The 20,736-nt window shown below is 45.8% G+C and overlaps 2 protein-coding genes across 2 annotated transcripts; one reads left to right on the top strand and one right to left on the bottom strand.

Annotated features, from left to right (window-relative positions):
* Positions 1 to 1,016: 1,016 nt before the first annotated feature.
* VRK3 (vaccinia related kinase 3) lies at positions 1,017 to 7,996 on the top strand (the record flags this gene model as incomplete). The annotated part of the gene is made up of 10 exons (XM_010290684.1): positions 1,017 to 1,069; positions 2,956 to 3,022; positions 3,801 to 3,885; positions 4,380 to 4,482; positions 4,863 to 4,955; positions 5,169 to 5,301; positions 6,091 to 6,211; positions 6,502 to 6,560; positions 7,030 to 7,178; positions 7,941 to 7,996. Coding segments are annotated over 9 exons (863 nt in total), but the record flags the coding sequence as incomplete, so codon positions are not given.
* Positions 7,997 to 9,804: 1,808 nt separating this feature from the next.
* Positions 9,805 to 20,007, bottom strand: CCNF (cyclin F; the record flags this gene model as incomplete). The annotated part of the gene is made up of 16 exons (XM_010290683.1): positions 9,805 to 10,268; positions 10,804 to 10,973; positions 11,159 to 11,289; positions 11,597 to 11,696; positions 12,267 to 12,354; positions 12,780 to 12,960; positions 13,336 to 13,459; positions 14,097 to 14,261; positions 15,096 to 15,247; positions 15,621 to 15,698; positions 16,265 to 16,369; positions 16,940 to 16,993; positions 17,351 to 17,544; positions 18,327 to 18,394; positions 19,325 to 19,431; positions 19,853 to 20,007. Coding segments are annotated over 16 exons (2,336 nt in total), but the record flags the coding sequence as incomplete, so codon positions are not given.
* Between the last annotated feature and the right edge of the window lie 729 nt (positions 20,008 to 20,736).

The raw sequence follows: 20,736 nt of genomic DNA, 5'->3' as shown, positions 1-20,736 counted from the left end.
GCCCCGCTCCTCCGTGAAATGCAAACGGGAAGGGGCCATACTTCCTCTTCCTGGTTTTTTAGGTTCAAAACCTCAATGCTGGCAGCGCGGTGCTGGAGTTCCTCTGTTGGAGGTGGTGTCAGCATGGACTGAGTGTCAGTTCTGGATTCTCAGCCTGTTTGGGGGGCCAAAAGAAAGCAGCTAAATCATCTGGGCTGCTTTTCAGCTGCTGAGTGGCTGCTGGTATTTTCTCTCCAGTCTAACTGTAAACTTTGTTTTGATCTTATTCTCTGCTGTTAACTTGGAAACTCTTCAGGAGGCACTTTCTCCATTAGTAAATTTTGCCTGTTATTTGACTTTAGTTTCTTCTTAATTACTTGTGCTGGTGCATAACAAAGTCTGGGCATCCACCTTTGTCTTTAAAAAGATGTGACGTTAGAAAAAGAGAAAACAAATGTTGTTGTTATAGTGGAGGGTACTCTTATAGAAACACCTTTTGGGTGATGATCAGCAGATAACCTGTGTGTAGCACTTGGTCTAAGAGCAGGAGAAGAGGAACTATCAAGAAACGGGTGTATATCTTTGGAGAAGGAAGGCCACATATAACTCTTAACATCCATGCAGAGCAGTCTCTTAGACTTTGGCATCTCTTACAGACTTGACAAACTACGAAGTGAGCTGGAGGGAACGATCTGCAAATGAATTTGGGGGTGCCTTTGAGATTTGACTAATGATTTGTTCTTTACATACCACCTGCAAAGCACCCCACTACTGTAGCCATGCCTAGATGCTTCTGTGACTTAAGCAGAACTGCACTCGAAGCATGTCAGGGGTGCTGTGCTTCTGGAGCAAGGTAAGAATTATTTTGTAGTAACCTGGAAAGATGCTGTCAGAGAGCATGCTTTTGCAAAGACCAAGTGAAAGAAGGAGAGGATAAGTAAAAGCCAGCTGCACAGGCTGTGTTTAATGATGCAGCTGACACTGCAGGTACCTCTTTTCCATGCTCCTGTAACCACATCTGTTCCATCCTTCCACAGCACAGTCAGCATCTGGAACCTGTCCTCAAAAGCAAAGATACTCCCTGAAACTTGTGAGTTTTGATCTGTTTGGGTAAGGAATAGTGCATAGTGTACTGTGTCCAGGGCCCGGCCCATTTGTGTGGCTAAGAGTGCCTGAGGAATTCACAGAAAGCGGTCGCAGGGGCCCCTTCTAGCTTAGGAGATGGCTGTAACTTCCCGAGAGTGTCATGCTTGGATTTCAGTAGAAGTTGGCTCTTCCACTATAGGTATCAGGAGAATAGATACAAGGATTAAAGGAACGAAGAGCCTTCATCACAGAAGGTTGCCTCTTTGATCTACCAGGCTCAGTAATCTCCAGAACTCAATCTGGTCGTGTAAGGTGGAGATTGTGTTTTGTTAATGTCAGACCTACTTTTTTCCTGTATGGCAAGTGTGCACATACCCTGCTGAAGTCTGGGGAAACTTGAGAGGTGAGAATCTGGTGGCTGTGCTGAGGTAGCGTGATGAACCAGCACTGAAAGACTCTCTAAGACCAGAGCATGTTTTTAAATCAAACAGTAATTATAGTTGGAGTTCCGAGCCAGCTTTCTAGGCACTTGCCAATAACCTGGGTTTTCCAGAAATGTGCTATTTCCAGTAGTAGCTGTTCTGCAGTGGAAATTCAGTTGATTTATTTTCAGTAACTCACAAACCAGAGCAGAAGGACTGTTTTCTTGTCTGCTGTAGCTCTTGGGGGTTGCTTGTCTGTGGGAAGAACAATATTAATGTTAATGGGTCTGTGGGGGACCTGGTGGTGCCCAGTCTTGTGGGGACTTGAAAAATCACTCTCCCTTTTGTCAAGAGACGTTTAAGAGGATGGAGAAAGAGTACAGCGTTAATGAGAAAAGACAGCTAAGTGCCACAAAACTAGAAACAGTAGGTGGGAAACTGGAATCACTTCTGTACGCAACACTCCCAGCTCCTCTGTTTTGCACCCTTGGCGTCTTTTGGCATTTTGGTAGTCTTCTGACGGCCCAGCCCTTGCGGTTGCAGAGGACTGTAGAGTATGATATGGCACACGAGTGCAGTTTGGCTCCTGGGTTTGGTGGCTCAGATCGGCTCACCAGGCAAGGTGCAGAACAAAATATCTTCTGGGACATGGTCGTTTGTTGTCTGGATCCTGCTGAGCTCTGGCTACCTTGTCCAATTGTGGGTAGGGCCTTTGGTATCTAACCAGCTAGAATATAAAACTGCTGCTTCCTCCCATGCATAACAGCATCTGTCCTAAGTTAGCTTGCAGTATGCTGAATATATACGTGTGCGTAGGCAAACGCATACATGCTGACTGTAAACTGTATGCATTTCAGGCCACTCGAGAACAGCAGTAGTAAAAGCGCAGTAATACTTGCTGATTTAAAAAGATGGATTGTAAGATGTCAGTACACTACCCAGACACTTAAATGTCACAAATACAAACTCTCTTACTTGTCTCACTTTCTGACAGCTAGAATAAAATGTTATAGCTCTTCATTGAGACTTGCCTATTTGCAGAAATAACCTCATCCGTGCTGTGGATAAGAAGGTCACCTCTGGCTCCTTTTAACGTAACAGCTTCGGGGCTAGAGCTCGCTCTAGGTTGCGAGACTGTCTGCATTGTCTAGGTGTTTTTAACCCACAGACAGCTGTAAGTGGTAGTGCTTGAAATGTCCAACTTGAGATGGCCGCTCCCTTGTTCTGTGCTATTGCTCAGAGTTTATGTGGTTGTTAGGTGCAGCATTAAATAGTGAACCAGAAGACCGGAGCTCTGTTCTCAGCTCTGTTGCTGATCTGGTATTTGATTTATTTTTGGGGGGTGGGGTGGGGCTTGTTGCTTTCTTTAAAATGAGTAGTGAAGGTCTTGTGGCAGTCTTGCCCAAGTTTCCTTTTCTAGCAGTGTGCGTGTGGCTGAAGTAACACTCCTTCTTCCTGTTCCCTTTAGGATGTCAAGGATGGCAAGATCTACAATGAACAGAACTTCTTCCAGCGAGCTGCGAAGGCAGGCACAGGTTGGTGCTTCTTGGAAGGGTAAGGGCTAGGCTGCTTGTTAGGAAAACTGGCGTGTCTCTCTCATCAGTTATGTGAGTCTCTTGGAAGGCCAGGCTAGAATAAACTAATTCACTGCTTAGTTAGAGCCAGAGTGCTGAGAAGTTTGGTTAAGAGCTGGCGCTCCCAGGAGTGTCTGCGTACCTTAGGACACTGCAGTATTGGCATTTTGAAGCTTTCTTGCTCTACCCATGCTTTGTCTTGATCTCACTGGTAGCTGTTCAGCTCTGCAACCTGACCTGCCTTGGCTCCCTCTCTCTTCTGTGCCCCTTCCATGGGTGTTTCTGTCAGCTGCTGTCTGGTATTTACTCCGTTGACTCAAAAACCTGAGCAAGAGCAAAGCTGACCAGACAACGTGGGCAGGGGTGATGGAGGAATTCATATCAAACCTGCGCTTCTGGGAGGACCATAAAAATCTGCTTCTACATCCCTCTCTCTCTCTCTCCCCCCTTTTTGTTTTACCTAGTCCTATAGCAACCACATGCCTTAGCTTGCCCTGGTATTCCTAGCATACTTTCTGTCTTGTTCTTGCTCTGCAGTGCTATGTGCATTGACATGCCAATGCCCCAGCACATTAGGCTGGCATTTCTGGGACAAGAATCAGTGTGAGGGAGGCTTCCAGCTGTGAACTGCCCAGGGCAGAGCAGGCTTTTGGAGAAAGGGCATCCCTGACTGGGCTCCTTTGTTCTGGTGCGCCTTAGCAGTGTCTGCCGCACTCTGTCGTCTTCTCTCCCTTTCTAGTGGAGAAGTGGAAGAAGTGGCACTCTGTGCCGTTGCTGGGAATCCCCAGTTGCGTTGGCTTTGGACTGCATGCGGATAGCTACAGGTGAGGTGACTCTGCAAAGGGCACAGTTGAGATTTTTTGTCCACAACTGCCATCTTCTTGGGCTTTCCCTCTTCTCTCCTTGCTGTCTGCTATTCCTTCTCTCATTGTCCTCTGGGCTCCTAACCTTATGCACTGCTCCGATACCATTTATTAACAAATGGCTTGTGCCTCTCATGATGCTGTTTCCTTCAGTCCTTGTGTTGCTGGTGAAGTCACTGCTTTTGCTGCTTCTGCCCCTCGGGCCAGAGGACAACTAATCCCTGTCTTTTAAGCTTAACACAAAGGGGAGACTCAGACTGTATATCTGCAATACATGATCGGCATGTCTGACCTTTTCAAGAAGTTTTCTGTTACCAGAAGTTGAGGAAATGTTTGCCGAGGTCAGCTTGGAGTTGAAGGGGGGTCTAATGCAGGTGGATTGCTTGATGCGCGTCTGTTGCAGGGTTTCCAGATCAGGTAGGTACTGCTATGTGCTAAGCCCTTGTCTCTTGTAGGTTTTTGGTGTTCTCTGACTTAGGGCGAACTCTTCAGTCCGTCCTGAATGATGGCTTACACCTACTGAGGGAGAAGGCAGCTTTCCAGATTGTAGTCCGGCTGGTATGTAGAGAACCAATACTTGCTAAGAGACTTTTTTTATGAAAGACCTATAACTTTCTTGTGGATCTTTCAAAGGTGTTTTTAAAGCTGACCCAGGGGGTTGGCTGGGGTCTCGATAAGTAGCATCTCTTGATCATGTTGTAAACTTGAGCAGCATCTTTTGAGCAATATGTCTCCTTGAGGGAGTAAGAGATGTCTCCTTTGGAGTAAGGAGAATGAGAGAAACCTGACACTTGAAAATTAGAGGCTGTGCGACATGGTGCTTTTTGTGCTCCTCCATGCAGCTGTGAGGAGCTGGAGAGGGTCCAGCTCAGTGATAGCCAGGGTGCTGAAGGAGTCTGCGTGGTTCTGATATGCTTGCCTCTTCTGTTTACTCCTAGCTAGACTGCCTGGAGTACATTCATGAAAATGAGTATGTGCATGGGGACATCACAGCTGGGAACATCTATTTGAACCCAGCAGACCTCACACAGGTAGGGAGCGGGAGCAGTGCTGTGAGGAAATGGCGGTGAAGGTGGGCTTGTGAAATGGGACAGAGCAACAGCCAGGTTCCTGCTGCTGGGCAGGGGAGCAGTGCAGTCCATGCAGTGCTCAAGCAGATGCTGTGGTGCAGGATTGTGGGCTATGCTGTAGGCAGAATTCACACCACAGGCACGCTCAGATGTGTACTTCTGGATGTCTTCTAGGTGACCCTAGCAGGCTATTGCTATGCGTTCCGTTACTGCCCAGGAGGGAAGCATGTGGCTCAGCGTGAAGGCAGCAGGACCCCTCATGAAGGCACGATAGAGTTTATCAGTCTGGACAGCCACAAGGGAGCAGGTGAGTCTCAGCTTCTGACACAAGCCAGCAAAGCTCAGCCGTTATCTGCACTCAGAGAGCCGTTCACTGTGGCAGTGCTCTCTGGAGCTAGGGCTCCCTGCTGGCATTTCTGTCACTGCTGCTTTCCAGGCATTCATATGCACCTGGAACCAAGCTCCTATTTGGGCTCTCTCCTCTTGCCTCTCTCTGGGCTGCTGTGTTGAGACTTGCCAGGTCACTCAGTGACTGCAGCAAGAGGTGTCGGGATGTTCCTCCTCCATCTGGAGCCTTGGCTACTGCAGGCGTGTGAGGAATAGAAAACAGGGCTGCTTCATGCTGGCTTGGCAGGGGTCTCTTTCAAGCCAGACTGGATCCCTGCCCAAAACAGATTTGCAGCAGGCTATGTTCTGACCTTGAAGCAGTGAGAGATGAAAAGGCATTTAAATTAGCCAGTTTCTCTCCTGGTTGGGATGCGACTGTTCTCTCCCAGAGTTCAGGCTGGGCAAATCCTCCTCCAGAGGCTAGGAGGTGATTCTTCAACTGTGTGAGTTAGCAGACTCCCAGAAATATTGATATCCTAGAGCACATCTTAATGAAGCTCTTGCATTTCTTCTGCTCTTTAGACTTCTGCCCCTTCATAAAGCTGCCTGTTTTAGAGAAGGGGCACCTCAAATAGAGACTTCCAAGGTTGTGCAGTGAGTGCTGGAATCCTTACTCGCCTTTGGAGGAGAGGTGCTAGCCTGAGCATCTTCTGGGATGGCTCCCAAACCCTGTTTTTTCACATGTGAAACATCTCTTCCTTCCCATCAGGACCATCTCGACGGAGTGACTTGGAATCTCTGGGCTACTGTCTTCTGAAATGGCTTTGTGGCTTCTTGCCTTGGTCTGATGAGCTGGACAAAGTAGAAACTGTGGTGGAGAAGAAGGAAAAGTAGGAGAAATCATCTACTCTCTTGGGAAATGCTCAGCAGAAAGCAGTGAGGGAGGTTTTGTGACTGAAGAGAAATCACTTAGTCATAGTACACTACTGGGATGTGGGTAAATTCCACTATAAAGGCTGAGCTTGGCCAAAGGGTATTTGATGAACCCTGATTTCTGCTCCATTCAGAATGTGGCTGAATTCAGCCTTTTTTATTTTTTGCCCCTGTTGCCAAAGACAGGCTTTTCAGGTGCCTGCTCCATTGCTTCTCACCTGACAGCACTCTGCACTGATTATTCTAGGTACAAAGGGGATGTGAAATGCCTCCTCCAACTGTGCTTCAGGCAGAGATCCATTCCAGGTATGGGCTTGCTCTTTGTGACAGTGGGACTTGGGGAAGGAGGATTGACTGTCTCTGAAGCTAGAACCTTCTCTCTGCTGGGGTGCTAGTCCAGGATAGCTTCCACTGGCGACGGTGACCAAGCGTTGCATGGACCGATTGACAGGCTCCTCCTGTGAACAAATCCCACGTTTTCTTTACAGCAAAACAAGGAGGGCTGCTACCCAGTTATCTGTATTCATGAACCTTGCTGAAGAGGCAAGTGTTCTGCTGGCTTTAAAAATGCAATATTTGGGGCTAGAGGTCATTTCCCCATCCTGTCTTTGAGCTTTGTATCAGTTGCTGGTTTTGTTTTCCCTCTCTGCAGCTGACCAAGGTGTGTGGGTGAACTGTCTATAGGGAGAGCAGCCAGAGAAGGCCGTTCGGCAGCTTTGTAAAGACACCTGGAGTTGCTGTGCTGCTCCATGCGGTGATGTTCGTTGCTTTGCAGATGCCCTACAGAGCTACCTGCAGCAAGCAATGGCACTAGAGTATGAGGAGAAGCCTGACTATGAGGCCCTGCGGCAGCTCTTCAAGAAGCCACTGGAAAAGATGAAAGCTTCAGCTTATGACTCTGTGGATATCAAAATGGTGCCCTAAGTAAGTGCCAGTAGTTTAAACTGCAGCAGCACAAAGCACTTGTCCCCCTGCCAGCACAGGAGCAGCACTGTGCTGCTGACCTGCCCCGTACACCCTGGGGTGCTGCAGGCAGCAGTCAGGAGGTGAGGACAGAGCAGGCTGGTCTGTGAGGTCTCTCCAGGTGAGACCTAAGTGCCCCTCCTGATGCATGGAGGCAGCACTGGCCCTTCAGCGTTCAAATTGAGAGACCAGTCCAGTGCTACACAAAGCCAGCCTTAGCCTGTGTTACAGCATGTGCTTCCTCATTTTTTATGGAAATGGAAAAAATTTTTATGGAAATACTTCTCCTTGGAGGAATACAACAAGTGTTAATAAAGCAAAGGCTGAATGGTCTGCTGGGGTGTAGAGGTGTTAACAAAATGCAGACTGACGGAATCTGGTTCTTTTTAATTTTTTTTTTTGTAAGAACTGAGGCCCTGGGCTGTAACTTTTGCTTTTCCTTTTCAGAAAGCAGCTTGTAGCTCTGGTTTTACTACCTCAGGCCTGTGGCAGTAAGTGGTGGCTCTCTAGGCCCAGGTGCTCTGTTTTATCCATGAGGCAACTGCCAAGATTGAGGCTGGATATAGACAGACTTGGTTTTAGTCCAGGGCTGCATCTAATCCAGGCCCCCTGGATTAAGCAACAAGCCCCAGGAACACGGAGGTAGTTCCTCATCACCTAATTTACTCTTCCTGGGAAGGAATTGAACTGATTAACGTTCCCATTTTGTGTCTTTTCTTTCAGATCAAGAAAACTTGCATAGGAAATGAGTTCAAAGCTTTCTGCAGTGTGAGGCCTTTGCCACAGATGTTTAACTCATACCTGCCCATTTTAGAACTGAGAGAGGTTTTTATAAGTGTTTTCTTCCAATTTTAATGTGACCCAGTGCTGAATTTTGAGCTGCTGCTGTAATAAGTTAAATGTGAATACACTCCTGCCTGGCAAGTCATTGTAAGCAGTAGCTGGAGAGCTGCAGGGTAGCTGCCTGGAGGAGGGTGAAGCCTGGCACAGAAAAACTAAATCAGGGACTTTTTTTTAACTACAGTGGCAGTACATAGTTTTGTAATAAACTTTGTGGACAAACACCCAAGGCTGCTCTCTCTGGGTTATTTGGCATGTTCAAGGCCTTTCTCTAGGCTTGCCTTCTGGGGCTGCTGTAGAGTTGTGAGGGGGGGTTAAGCCCCATGCTACCTGTTGTGCAGGGTGTTCATGATACTAATGTAAATAGCCTAGAGACTACTTAACTTAAACTCTGACTTCATCCTCAACCATCCCATCATTTCTCCAAGCCCCAGGGCAGTGAAATAGGTGAGTGGGATACCAGTCATTGAAGTAAGACAGGGAGCCACCTATATTAAAAAAAAAGTTTTATAAAAAAGTCACTACACCGTGTGTATCTGAACTGTTGCCATCTGCCACAGTAACTTCTAAACAAAGGAAGTGTCATGGAGTCCAGTTCCAGTGTTAAATGCAGTGATGTCTCCTGGAAGTCTTGTACCTTGGTATTTCAATGCTCATTACCTGTTTGTAAAGGAGAAGGCTGTTCTCCTGACGTTCACAGGCTGGAGGAGCTTTAACCCAGGCCTGCTAGGCTGAGGTCAGCGGAGGTGGCTTCTTCAAATTGTTACTGAAGCAGCACAGATTTCAGTTTTCATAGGAAAAGCATATGCTGCCCTTGCAGATTAGGAGCCAGTAGCAAGGCTTAAATTAGAGCTTTCAGTAAAGCAAAGTGCCTGCCCTTACTGAATTGCTGCCGGTTTCTAGTGTTCAAGTGATTTGTGCTTTCCTCGAGGACATATGAGTGGAAATAGCAAGGAAGACTTGTGCGAGACAGGAAATGAAACTGAGCCACGGGCTGGAGGTGGCAGTTCAAGCCCAGCGTTCCAGCAGAGACTGACAGTTCACAGAGATCACAGTGCTGTAGTACTGGGCAGTGAAGCATTAAGGCACAGAAGGAGGGTTTTTCAGGTGAGGAAAACATGGCAGCTAGAACCAGAGGCAAGTGGGGTTTAAAACCATCTGAGAGGTAGGTAAAAAAGAAGCTCAGACCTGCAGTGAGCCTTCATTTACCTCTTGATTGTATCCGTAAAAACCTTGTATCAGTGCAGCAAATGGTATAAACATAGAAAAGGGAAGCACCAGCTGAGTGAGATGGTACCTGGCCAGAAGGAAAAGGCAGCACAACCTCAAAAAGGTCTTTCAAGTGGAAGAATTCAAGCATAGTGTTACATCCAGTAACTTGAGAACCAAAGTCAATTCCTCTCTTTTATAGTGCCAGGCCTTGCAGTGAAGCAAGGGACACAACAAGTTCTTTTCTTATCACCAAGGAGTAACTGGTGAGGTATGACAAAAATGAGCTATAAAGTTTCATAGGTGGAGAAGAATCTTAATTTGCAGGGGATCAGACAATAGGGAAGACTTTAAAAAGGCAGCTATCAAGGAAGGAAGTAGCCCAGAAGTGAGCTATAGAATTACAAGATAGGCATAGGCAAGGTTGAGGGGAAAGGCTCTTTTTGGAGGTAATGACAATTATTCACTATCATCCCTGTATGACTACAACAGAAATACTGTTTCCAGGAATCTTAGAAAAGGAAAGAGCATGAAGAAATCAGAGGCTTAAGAAGCCCAAGTTCACCCTTTCTTCACTGTGTTCTGCCACATTTTTTCGCTTGACTTGCCGTCTGTCACACTTGCCATCACTAGGCCTAGGACAGACTGACTGTAAACACGATTCCAAGTAACGAGGCAGGCATGGCTCCTTCTTCATGGCACTGCCAAGAGGCAGTGCTGAGGTAGGTTTGAGAGGTACTCCAAGGCTGCCTTCTACAGAAGATGTAGGACTGGCACTGTTGACTGAAGAGTAGCCTGAGCTCCCTTCCAGGGTAGGATTTCTTGGGGTGAGATGTGCCGAGAGGCTGCGAGTGTCGTCCAGCAGCTCAGCCTCCCTCAGCGGTGCCGCGTGCCCGGCCCACTCTACAGCTAGGTTGTCTTCATCGCTGGAGTCCTGACAGCAGTGCTCCGCGGGATCCATATAGACCACTGTCACGTCCAGGATCCCACTGGGACCCGTCACTGTGGGATGACAAAAGAAAAAGGTTAGTTTTGATTTGAGCAACACCAAAGAGCAAAAAAAACCAAGCAAGAGCATAAACCCTATGCCTACTTAAATGAGGGTGAACTTAGTGCTCTACCCTCCCCTCCGTGTGTAAGAGATTAACTTCCCCGCCCCAACTGCTTGGGTAGGTACTAAGAGCTGTTTAGAAGATGAACAGCCAGTCCCAGAGTCAGCAAAACAGGTAGTACAGAGTTTCGAATGCCATTCATCACACTTGGTCCACTATCGGTGCTATCTGAAAACTGTCTCACCTTGAAACACTAAGCAGCTACAAACCCCTTCATCGCGTTCTGAAGCGGTATAGGGAAAGAGATGTTTTTAGAGAAAGCCTCTGAAACAGTTTAACACTTGTAACCATGGGGGGAGAGTTTTTCCAACTGATCTTCAGCTGAAAGTTCAGGCTTCTGTTGCCTGAGAAACAGTTTTAAGCAAAGATGAAAAGACTGTTTTAATTCTCTTGTCTGCTTTTTATACGGAGATTAAAACCCTCACCGTCTCCATCTCTCTCGCCTTCACTTTCCTGATCACCTTCATAACCAGAGCAGGAATCTAAACTCCAGTCTAGGAAGTTGTCCAGAAGACTTTCTTCCTGGGTGGATAGCTCTGCTGTGGGTGTAGTCACAAAGCTGCCTCTGTCATCCTGAATGCTGTCTTCTCTCCTCCTGTAGCAAGAAAATCCAGAAGTCACACGTTAAAAGCCAAGTCCTCTTTTCTGGCTATTTTAACAGGTATGCCAAGGTAATTACAGAAAAATTGATCATATTTAAGAATGAAGCCTCAGGCTACCAGAGAGGAGCAAAGGCTCATGCTAATTTCAGAGACATTTACAGTGATGAGTTGTACTAGCCTTTTAGTTCTCTTTCCAGAGGGAGAGCTAAGGAAAGTCTGAATTTCCACCACATTCGTGTGCAAGGGACTGGGCTCTGGGTCCTCCTGTTTCACACCCAACAATGAACAGAGCTGGCTGTAACTCATCATCTAAAAAAAACCAAAAATGAAACAAAGAGCCAGTAAAAATTAGACCATGAGATTGCCAGAAGGAATAAATAGCCAGAAGGTGGCTATTTATTTTCTAGGAGAAGTCTATCCCAGAAAGTTCTTCCCGCATGTACTCAAACAGAGCAGTTATAGTCCCCCGCAGATCAAGTTTAAAACTATCACTTTATTTAGATACTCTCTCCTCCAAAAGTCTAAAAGCTAGAACCCACTTCCCATACATCCTGCCATAGGGTAGCTTTGCTTTGGGTGTCGGACACCAGCAAAGGAAGACAAAGGGCTCGCCCACCTTTTCTTTGCCTATTTCTTCATAACGCTCATCTTCAAATCGTTGTTTCACTGCAGTTAAGGACACCTGCCTATAATCCTTTGGGACATCGTCGTGGAAACTGGAAAGAAAGATTAAAGCCCCAATCTTAGAATGGGTTATAAGAAACAATGTTAACAAAACCTGCCAGTTTAAGCACTTTCCCTCCCTCCACCTCAGCTCTGTGCTAAGGAAGTTGGTGTTTCGGCAGAGCTGCTAAGCAGCTAGCCAGGACACTTGGCTTCTAAGCAGATGAACATCTAATTCCTTTTCTGTTCCTTGAGATAAACTAGGTATTTGCCTTGTACTCTTTAAAAAATGAGATACTTTCGCTGCTGGAACTCCTTCTGAAGCTCACCAATAAGCCAGTTGCAGTCTTCTGAAAATAGTGCTGTTTGGCAAGCTGAAACCTGTTAAGCCTTGAGGAGCATCACATTTTCTGTAACCCAGGGCCACTACCAGTTGGGAGAAATAAAATAGCTGTCCCTGAACCAGCCCCTAAGGCCTTAGTGCCTTGTGCTGGGGGGAGAAAGGCAGTTTCCCAAAGCCACCTCCTTCACTGGGAAGGGCTGACTGTACAGATGCAGCATGTCTGCAAGAGCTGGAATCCAAGTACTCGTGTGCCCTCCCAAGAGAGTTCCAAAACTGTTACCACTTTTGGTGGAGACTTAGCACACAGGGCAACAGGTCTTCAAGGGAGAAACCAGTGCACTCGGACAGCTGGCTGGTCCAGGGGTGTGCTGGAGAAGAGAATACATATTACCATTTCACAAAGTGTAGTAGTTCTGTAATCAGAAAGATTTTTTTTTTAATGGGATAAAGATCATGATCTTTACAAGCTTATGCCCGTATATAGTTTGTTCAAGTTCACCATTAGCTTGAAGGATAGGTTTACCTCCCAAACTGAAGTTGTACCTAAGTATAGAAATTTTCAGTCCCACTGAAACACAAAGCTTGCGTAGTCCGATGCTAATACTCTTGTTCATCAAAGAGGTAAAATAGACCTGAAGCCTTATACCTGTCCCTTTCTTCCCCCCCCACCCAGCGACTAGGACATCTTGCCTAAAGACAAAGTAACACCAAAAAAAAACCCCAAAGGCTCCCTAAAAAGACAAGGCAGACTGACATACCATGCTGCAACTGCACTTAAGGTAAGGTTCCTTACCTTGCCTGTGCAGTAGCTTAGCCAGGAGCAGTGCTGCGGCAGCCAGCCGAGCCGGGGAATACACACAGAGGCTTGTGTTTAGGAGCGACAGTTCACAAATGAAGCTGTACAGGTGAAGAGTTCTCCTCTCCAGCGAGACTATGTTTGACAATACTTCTTTGTAGTCCACAATGGTAGGTATCTAGTGCAGAAAGGAGAGCAGAGGTTGGAAATACAAGACGAGCACCAGGTATTTAGGACAGTTATTTCCAGGAGATGCTGTTTTTATTATATCGGGGGCGGGGGGGTTTATTATTTTTTTTTTGAACTACTACACTGACATTGAAACATTCTCCAGTGAAAGAATAAGTGGCCTCTCAAAACTTAAGTTTTAATCTCTATAGAACAGCAGAGGGTTTTGTATCCGCATGCTCTGAAATATGCATGGTCTCCACAGCTGACTGAGAACGCTCACATAAAACCCCAACATCTTAGATAAGGAGAAGTGCCAATGACAACAGCCTGACTTCAGCAGCAGCCCAAGGGATGAAATATTCCATCCACTTTCCAAACTCACCCTTATCTTTCCTTCTAGGGCAGAAATTATCTCGCCCATCATTCTGACCAAGTCTTCGTATTTGTAAGTGTTGTCTGTTAGCCACACAGCTTCCCGTATTGTCAAGATCTCTTTGCTGATGAAACTGCAATATGAAATAATATTAACAGTTAGCTCCAGGAGAAAGGGAGTTTGTGTGTTTGCAAACTGATGTTTGCGTGGCAAATAAAAGCACCCAAGATGACCAAAGAGTTAAACAACTTTATAAGGTACTTTCCCAGGTACAGATCAGGAAAGAGAACAGCAGCTCTTCATTTATTTAACCTTTAAGCTGGAACCACCTACTAGAACATTCCTCATTTATGAAACCTCTCCTAGGTTAAGATGCAAGATATTAAGGAAACTAACACAGAAGAATAATTTTCCACCACACCATGCAGTTCATACGAGCTTAACAGACTCAAGTAGGTAACACCACCGCTGCAGTTGTTCCTTGTGGGTTACTCGTGCCAACATGGTATGAGAGACTTCAGTTGCTGATGGAACGCATTTAGGCCAATCCACCACTCCGGAGTCTTTTCAGATTTAAAAACATGTTCAAGGAATTACATTTTGTGTTTCATTTGCAGAGACTATGTTTGGTACGTGAACACAGTTCACAAAGAAGCCAAAACTTCTTTCCAGTATTATTATTAGCAAGGGGTGTGTGTGGAATCTTGAGCTGCAGAAGTGCATTTGAATGATCACAATAACCACCTCTGTTCACCAGTCAGAACCCCTACCGTGTGCAAATGACCATGCAGGCTATTCCCAAAAGTTGGAGTCGAGCCCGTGGTACAGGTCTGAGCTTCAAGTAACGATCCACGCATCCCACTGTCATGTGAAGGCATAGGCTAGAAAAGTCTTTCATGGTAGCCACTTCTACCAGCCAATCAATCAGGATGTACCTAGAAAGGAAAGAGAGATGCAGTCTGCGCAGTTAGAAGCCATTCAAACCCGTGACAAACACCCTCCCCATGACTAGTTACTGAGTCCCTTCCCCACTCAAAAGTTCCAAGCCAAGAAATTTCAGCAAAAGAACTTTCAGAAAAATGCCACGTTGCACTGAGATAAGGATTCGCCACCAGAGGCATGTTAATCTCTGATGGGTCAACAGTCGTCTTAAGTCGTTTGTGAAATGAAATTAGAAACCATCCTATAATAGGCACTTGCACAAAGAAAGGGTAGGGCATACCAGTTAGGAGGCTAAAGGCCACCTAAGACAACTAGAGAGTAATTATAGCTCCAACAAGTCAAACAGTGCCTCCAGTTCTTGCAGAACTTGTTAGTCTTGCCAAGTGCAAGAATTTACAGTCCAGAAAAAAACCCTCTCGCCCCTCACTTCAGTTCTGCACTGGGGCTTGAAATAAGGGCTCTGCCACTTCCTCTGCGGAATGTCACATGTTTCTCTGATTGTACAAGAGATTGTACATTTGGTCAGGCACTCCCTCCAGGGAGGTGGTGGAGTCGCCATCTCTGGAAGTGTTCAAAAAACGTGTGGATGTGGTGCTTCAGGACATGGTTTAGGGGACATGGTGGCGCTGGATTAATGGTTGGACTTGATGATCTTGAAGGTCCTTTCCAACCTTAGTGATTCTGTATGTAACGCATCACAGAAGAGCAAAGCAAAAAGTTCCAGCTTCCAACAGACCTCATTCTAGATTTGTTTCCCTCTACACATGTCGAGGGAAATAAGCAACGGTTTCTGCTGTGTGGCCTGACTCCCGGATCGGAGTTTTTACCTCATTGTTTCATTCATTCCTTTCTGCACGGTGAAGATGCTTTGCTTGCTGACAGGAAGGGAAGCTTGAAAGATTTGAGACACCATTTCATTGGAAGATTTTGCTTCTAATCCCAGTTGGTTTCCGTTCCCACAGGCTTTGGCTAACGCTATCTGTAGTAGAGAACACACAAAAGAAAGTAATTTTTTTTACCAAATGCAAACTAAGGCAGCACAGGATGGTCTTGAATACAGAGAGCAAGCATGACAAACTACTTGAATCAGTAGTTCTTAGTTTGGCTTAAATGTTGAAAACACACATTATTTGGGGCAGGCTTTTAAGTCTATCTAAAGATGCATCTTTACTTGGATTATACCACAGGCGTGCAGTATTTTCCAAAAGAGGGGGACTTGCAGAGTAAATGCACGTATAGATATTATTCAGCAATTTTGACTCTGCTTCTAAAGGGAAGAGTCTAAACCTACAATGGCAGGGTAGAAAAGGCCGTTTAATAAAGCCTGTTTTCCTGGGAAAAGTCAGTCTTACCTGTGCTTCCCAGCAGCCCTTTGCTGCGTAGTCTCGTAGCTTCCTGAGACTTTGGAGGTATCTGCCAGGATCTGACATCTACAGAGAGGAATGTAAACAGATTTCAAAACCCATTACCTTTACACAACAAACAGAAGGACTGTAGTACTGACATTGAGAGGAAAACCACTGCCTGTGGGTACATCGATTATTTCGGCAACCAGCCTGTTTCTCAGCACGATGACAATGCTGTTTTTAAGAAACTTTCTTCAGTTCTTGGCCGAGGTCTCACAGGAAACGAGACAGGTCACTTGGGATTCCAACACGAGAGCTTTGGCAGCTTTATTCGTGGCAATGCAGGCAGCCTCCCTGCTCCCAAGTGAGCCATATGATGACTAGTCAGCAGTGCCTGTGCCTTTAGCAGAGTTACTATCAAGGAACTTCTGCTTGCACCTCGGCTACAACTGCTCGTAGACTCACTTACTTTAAACACCAAGGCAGACCCGAAGCTCATTTGAGAGAGTTCTTGGCGCTCTCCTTGTTTACGAAGGAGGTAAGCTCCAAGGAACAGCAATTTCTTTCTGTGTACGTTCATTGCACATAACAGAGGTCCAGAAGTTACAGTGAAAAAGTTGTTTTGAGACAAAAAACCCACAGCTACTTACAGCAACCTTTCTGTTACTTTCCCAAAGGAGGTAGGAGCTGTTTAAACAACCCTGCTTTGAAGATTCTTCAAACATTTCAAGGGATTCTTTTCTTTTTTCTTCATCCTAAGAACAGAAAGGCATGACGGCGGTTTTGCTGCTGTCCAGCCAACTGGATGTCAGATCTCAATACTTCCGAAGCTACGGAACAGCTCTGTCCTGAAAGCTACAGAGCAGAGCCAGCCAGTTGTGAGTCCCCTTCAGACTACGAGGGGTGCTCCCACAGCCACTCAGTGCTGCCATTCGAAGACCCAGGCTCGGGAAGCGGTTAGTGGTTTTCCTCAGCTGGACAAAAGCTTTTTGGCTTGCTTGCCACTGAAGGCTTGTGTTTTGTTTTGGTTTTATATATATATGCATTATAACTGGAAGGCTTCCTTTGAGACCTGAACACACTGCAAAGCCCACCATCAAGCCAAAACTAAATTTCACTGTTTGTAAAATTCAATAAACCAAGTTGATAATGTTCCTTTAAATGACGAGTAAATTAAACTCATGAGAACAGAAATTCCTAAGCCACTGGAGGAATATAAGAGCATTCGGCTTATTTTTTTTTATTGTTGTGTTTAAATCAAGGTAAACAGCATTAGGATCACCAAAAAAAGTACTCAAACACATCAAATCAGAAACACTGCTCACCTCAAAGAGACTCAAGACCTTAGCCAAGCAGTGGAGAATAGATCCTTTCTGAGCCTGAAGAAAGCATCAAGATAAAGCATTGTTAAAGACAAACAAAGAACAATAGCAATTTTTGCTAGTAATTCCAGACTACAATTTTGTTTGCCTTTCAATCATTCCTCCCCCTTGCTTTTCTCAATGTTTTGTTATCATTCAGACAGCACTGAATCTCTCTGAAGAAACAGTACAGGCCTCCGGCAGTCATGATATACCAAGTGTAGTTTGGCAATAAACTCATTTTAACGATTGATCGACAGTCATTTAAGCAACAAGAGCATAGGAGCTCCCTGCGGAAACAAAAATATTTTTTTCCAGAATAATTACATGCAGCTACTAGCCTGTGTTAAAGCCAAGGGCAGAAAGAAATCTTACTTTCTCCAACTGACACTCTGCTTTGAGACTCTCGTAGACCACAGCTTTACAACAGCTTCCACTCAAGGACCAGGGAGGACGGATAAAAAGCCAGATAAACGGGGCTGCACACACATTCAAACGCTCCGCCAGACTGAAGAAGTGAGATGCCTTTAATCCGTTCACTTCTGCACGACCCTCGTCGGAGATGGACACTGAACAACAACAAAAAAAAGCAGCCAGAAATCATTTAGTTTGTTCACTACATGTGCTTAGCATTTAGTCAGGCCAAGACAGACAACAGGATACAATCAGGAAAAGCCTGAACAGCGTCTTCCCTTTAAAGCCTTAAAAATCATGGAGATGGCAAAAGAAGAAAAATCTTACTACAATCAGTCTTTAGGAACACCTAACCCTAAGTTGGGAGGGCGTGTGCGCATTCTGCGAGTACCAGCACTAAAAGCAATGTTAATTCTTGCCAGTGGACAAACAAATGGGTGTGCAAGTCACCTGCCTCGCCAGGACCCTCGGCAAGGAGGCTCCTCCTGCCCACGGCCAGTCCCTCTCGTAACAAGGGTGAGCAGCCAAGTTTGATCGGAAGTTTACACAGGGTAACTCCTAAACACGAATTCACAAGCTGCGCATTGACTCCTCTTAGAAAGGAGCCGTGCCCCAACACATCTAACAGCTAGCAGCTCAGTGGCCAGTGCTTGAGCTGCACCGAAGGGTGAAAGTGAAGAGGAATCATAGTAAATGAGACCTAACCCCCCACTGACGACAGCAAACGGGCTCTGCACTTCACCGCTCCAGAGCCTGGGTACAAAAGCATCAGCGTTTGGTACAGGAGAAAGAGCTTTGTAGGCAGCCAGTAAAAGTGCCAACTTTATGATGAGACAACTAGTTTGATCTGTATCTATAAATAAACCTTTAGCTCATCTACATTTCCTTCTGTCATGCCATCTTCCCCAAAGACCCAAGTACAAGCTCCCACACTTACAGCCTTCGTTGTAGAGGTACGCTATCCCCAGCTTGACAGCAGCTTCAAAGTTACCCCTTTCAGCAGCCCTGAATGGGAAACCGAGAAGATACGCGGGGTTGAAATCAGCAGGTGCTTCCAGGCCCACGTCCTCAAACAGGTTACGTCAGTGGAGGCCAGGCTGTGACCGTGGTGGTCACCAGCCAGAAGCATCCCTGCTTTCACTACTGAAGTTAAACCGAAGTTACGCCGAGGCTTTTCTTGCTGCACCAATACTCTTCCGTATGCCGATGTCCAGGATAATTTGATAATTCATAGGAACCGTTTCCCATTCCCATGCAACGTGCCCAATGCCAGAATGCCCCAACACGTTTTGGTACTTGTACCTTCACGGACACGCATCAAGCCCTCGCACTCCTCCCTTCCAAACCAACGTGCACAGAGTAGTCGTCTTCAGAAAGACCGTAACACATGCACCAAAGCAGCAATAGTCAGAAGGAAAACAATAACCACGACATTCAAACTGACAGATCCCCTTCAAATCAGATGGATAAAAAATCATACTCTCGGTCCTTTTTAAGCGGATTTATCATTACCCTTTCAAACTCACTCGTTTTAATCCCAAAATTTACCTATTTTTCAATATGCTGGTTTGCACAAGCAGTGACCAAGCCATCTCAGAAACATGGTTATGATCTCGAGCCTCTGATCTCACTTGCACGTTCATATGGAAGTACCACTAACTTTGTAGTTAACGTGCTATGTTCCAATATGGAATATTAATGTCCTTAAAGAGAAATAACTTTGGTATATGCAATGGGCCCTGCTCCAGTTAGGAACAGCAGTTACAAGCTGCGCCTTACACATGCAATCAACAATTCTTCATCATCCTAAGCAAAGACTTCTACGAAAAGGGAAAGTCAGATCCCCCACTTACAGTGAGAACTGATCAGAATTGTATAGCTACCTCCAAACACCCTCTTCTACAGAGTCAGGCAAATTTGATTCTTACAGCTTACCTTTCAAACATCTTCAGATTGTTTGGAGAAGGCCATATTTCTTGGAAACTTGCACATGCCCAAACACTAGCATGATTATCCACAAGGTACTTAAGGTGCGAGTGCACCTGCAAGGGGGGAGCGTAAAATAGTAATTACTAAAAATAAAGGGACTGACAGAAAAACAGTTTCTTGCAGTCTAATTTTAGATAGGTAACTAATTAATATAGTTATTAATTAATATTAATATTAATCATAACCTATTACCCGCTTAATCACCATTAAGGCAAGAGGTGCCAAACTAAACTAATTTGTTCCGCCACGGTGATGTAGCAGGACAATTCCCACAGAAAATTTACAGAGAGCACTCAAATACTGCTGCTAGTCTTCTTGAGCTTGAGTACTGAGAAATAAAACTGCGACTGGGATGGCAAAAATCTAATTACTGCGTGTATTCTTTGGTTTCCTTCCCGTTCACTCTGACAGGAGAAGCCAGCCTTCTCCGTGTGCTGGCTCCTAAAGGCAGAGGTGAGGCAGGAGCAGACTCACAGCTCTGACGGAGAGGATGTCCTCGGCAGGAAGACCCTTCAGAACATGAAACAGAACGTCCTCGGGCAGACTTAGCAATGTCAGGACTCGAGGCCGTTTTCTTATCCTTCGCTTTGAAGGGAAAGAAAAACACCTGGAACATCTACAGTGAATCACTGGAAAACAAAAAGACGGGACACCTCGGTTAGTGGTGGAACAGTACAAGGGAAAAGGGCACTGCAGAGCATACACATACATAAACACATAAATTACTTGAGTTACCTGTTTACTGCAGCATAGGATACTTCTTCAAACGTACTAATCCTAGAGAAATTTAGCACGTGTCACATAATGCCATAAGACTAAGGCACAAAGCAGTAAGTGACTCGTTCAATTTAGTCAATTAAGCCAAGAGGCTCAGAAGGGATGGCTCACGCTCAAGTCATCTTCATTGAGGAGAACCCTTCCATGCCCTAACTCCATCATTTGACTGCGTTTAGTTAAACTTTCGCTGCTTTACTCTCCGTTTACCCCCACCTGCAACTTCTCAGTTGATAGTGGTCCTTGGAATGTGACCAGAGAGATTAGGAAGTTAAGACCCAAACCAGCCCCAGCCAACAGCCCAGCTTTCGAAGCAGCCAGTTGCTGCCACAGGTGCTCAGGGAAGATCCCCAAGAACCAGGAAGCCCTTTGCTGAAGCTTCAGCATCTTGTAGCGTTCATAGACTAAGGCATCACCTGCATCTTCCGCTCCGCGTTAAGACAGAGTTTACCCTCACTGCATTCGCCAAGAGAAGAAAACGATCTAACAGATAAGGCAAACCCAAGAAGAGCACACGAGTACCGCTCGCTGGCAGAGACTCACGCTCCGTGGTAGAAAGCCCCATCTCTTTTCCATCTCCTGGG

The sequence above is a fragment of the Phaethon lepturus genome, unplaced genomic scaffold, assembly GCF_000687285.1.
Source record: "Phaethon lepturus isolate BGI_N335 unplaced genomic scaffold, ASM68728v1 scaffold2687, whole genome shotgun sequence".
NCBI lineage: Eukaryota > Metazoa > Chordata > Aves > Phaethontiformes > Phaethontidae > Phaethon > Phaethon lepturus.
Note: the sequence above shows the minus strand (reverse complement) of the source record. Positions and strands in the feature narration are given on the sequence as shown.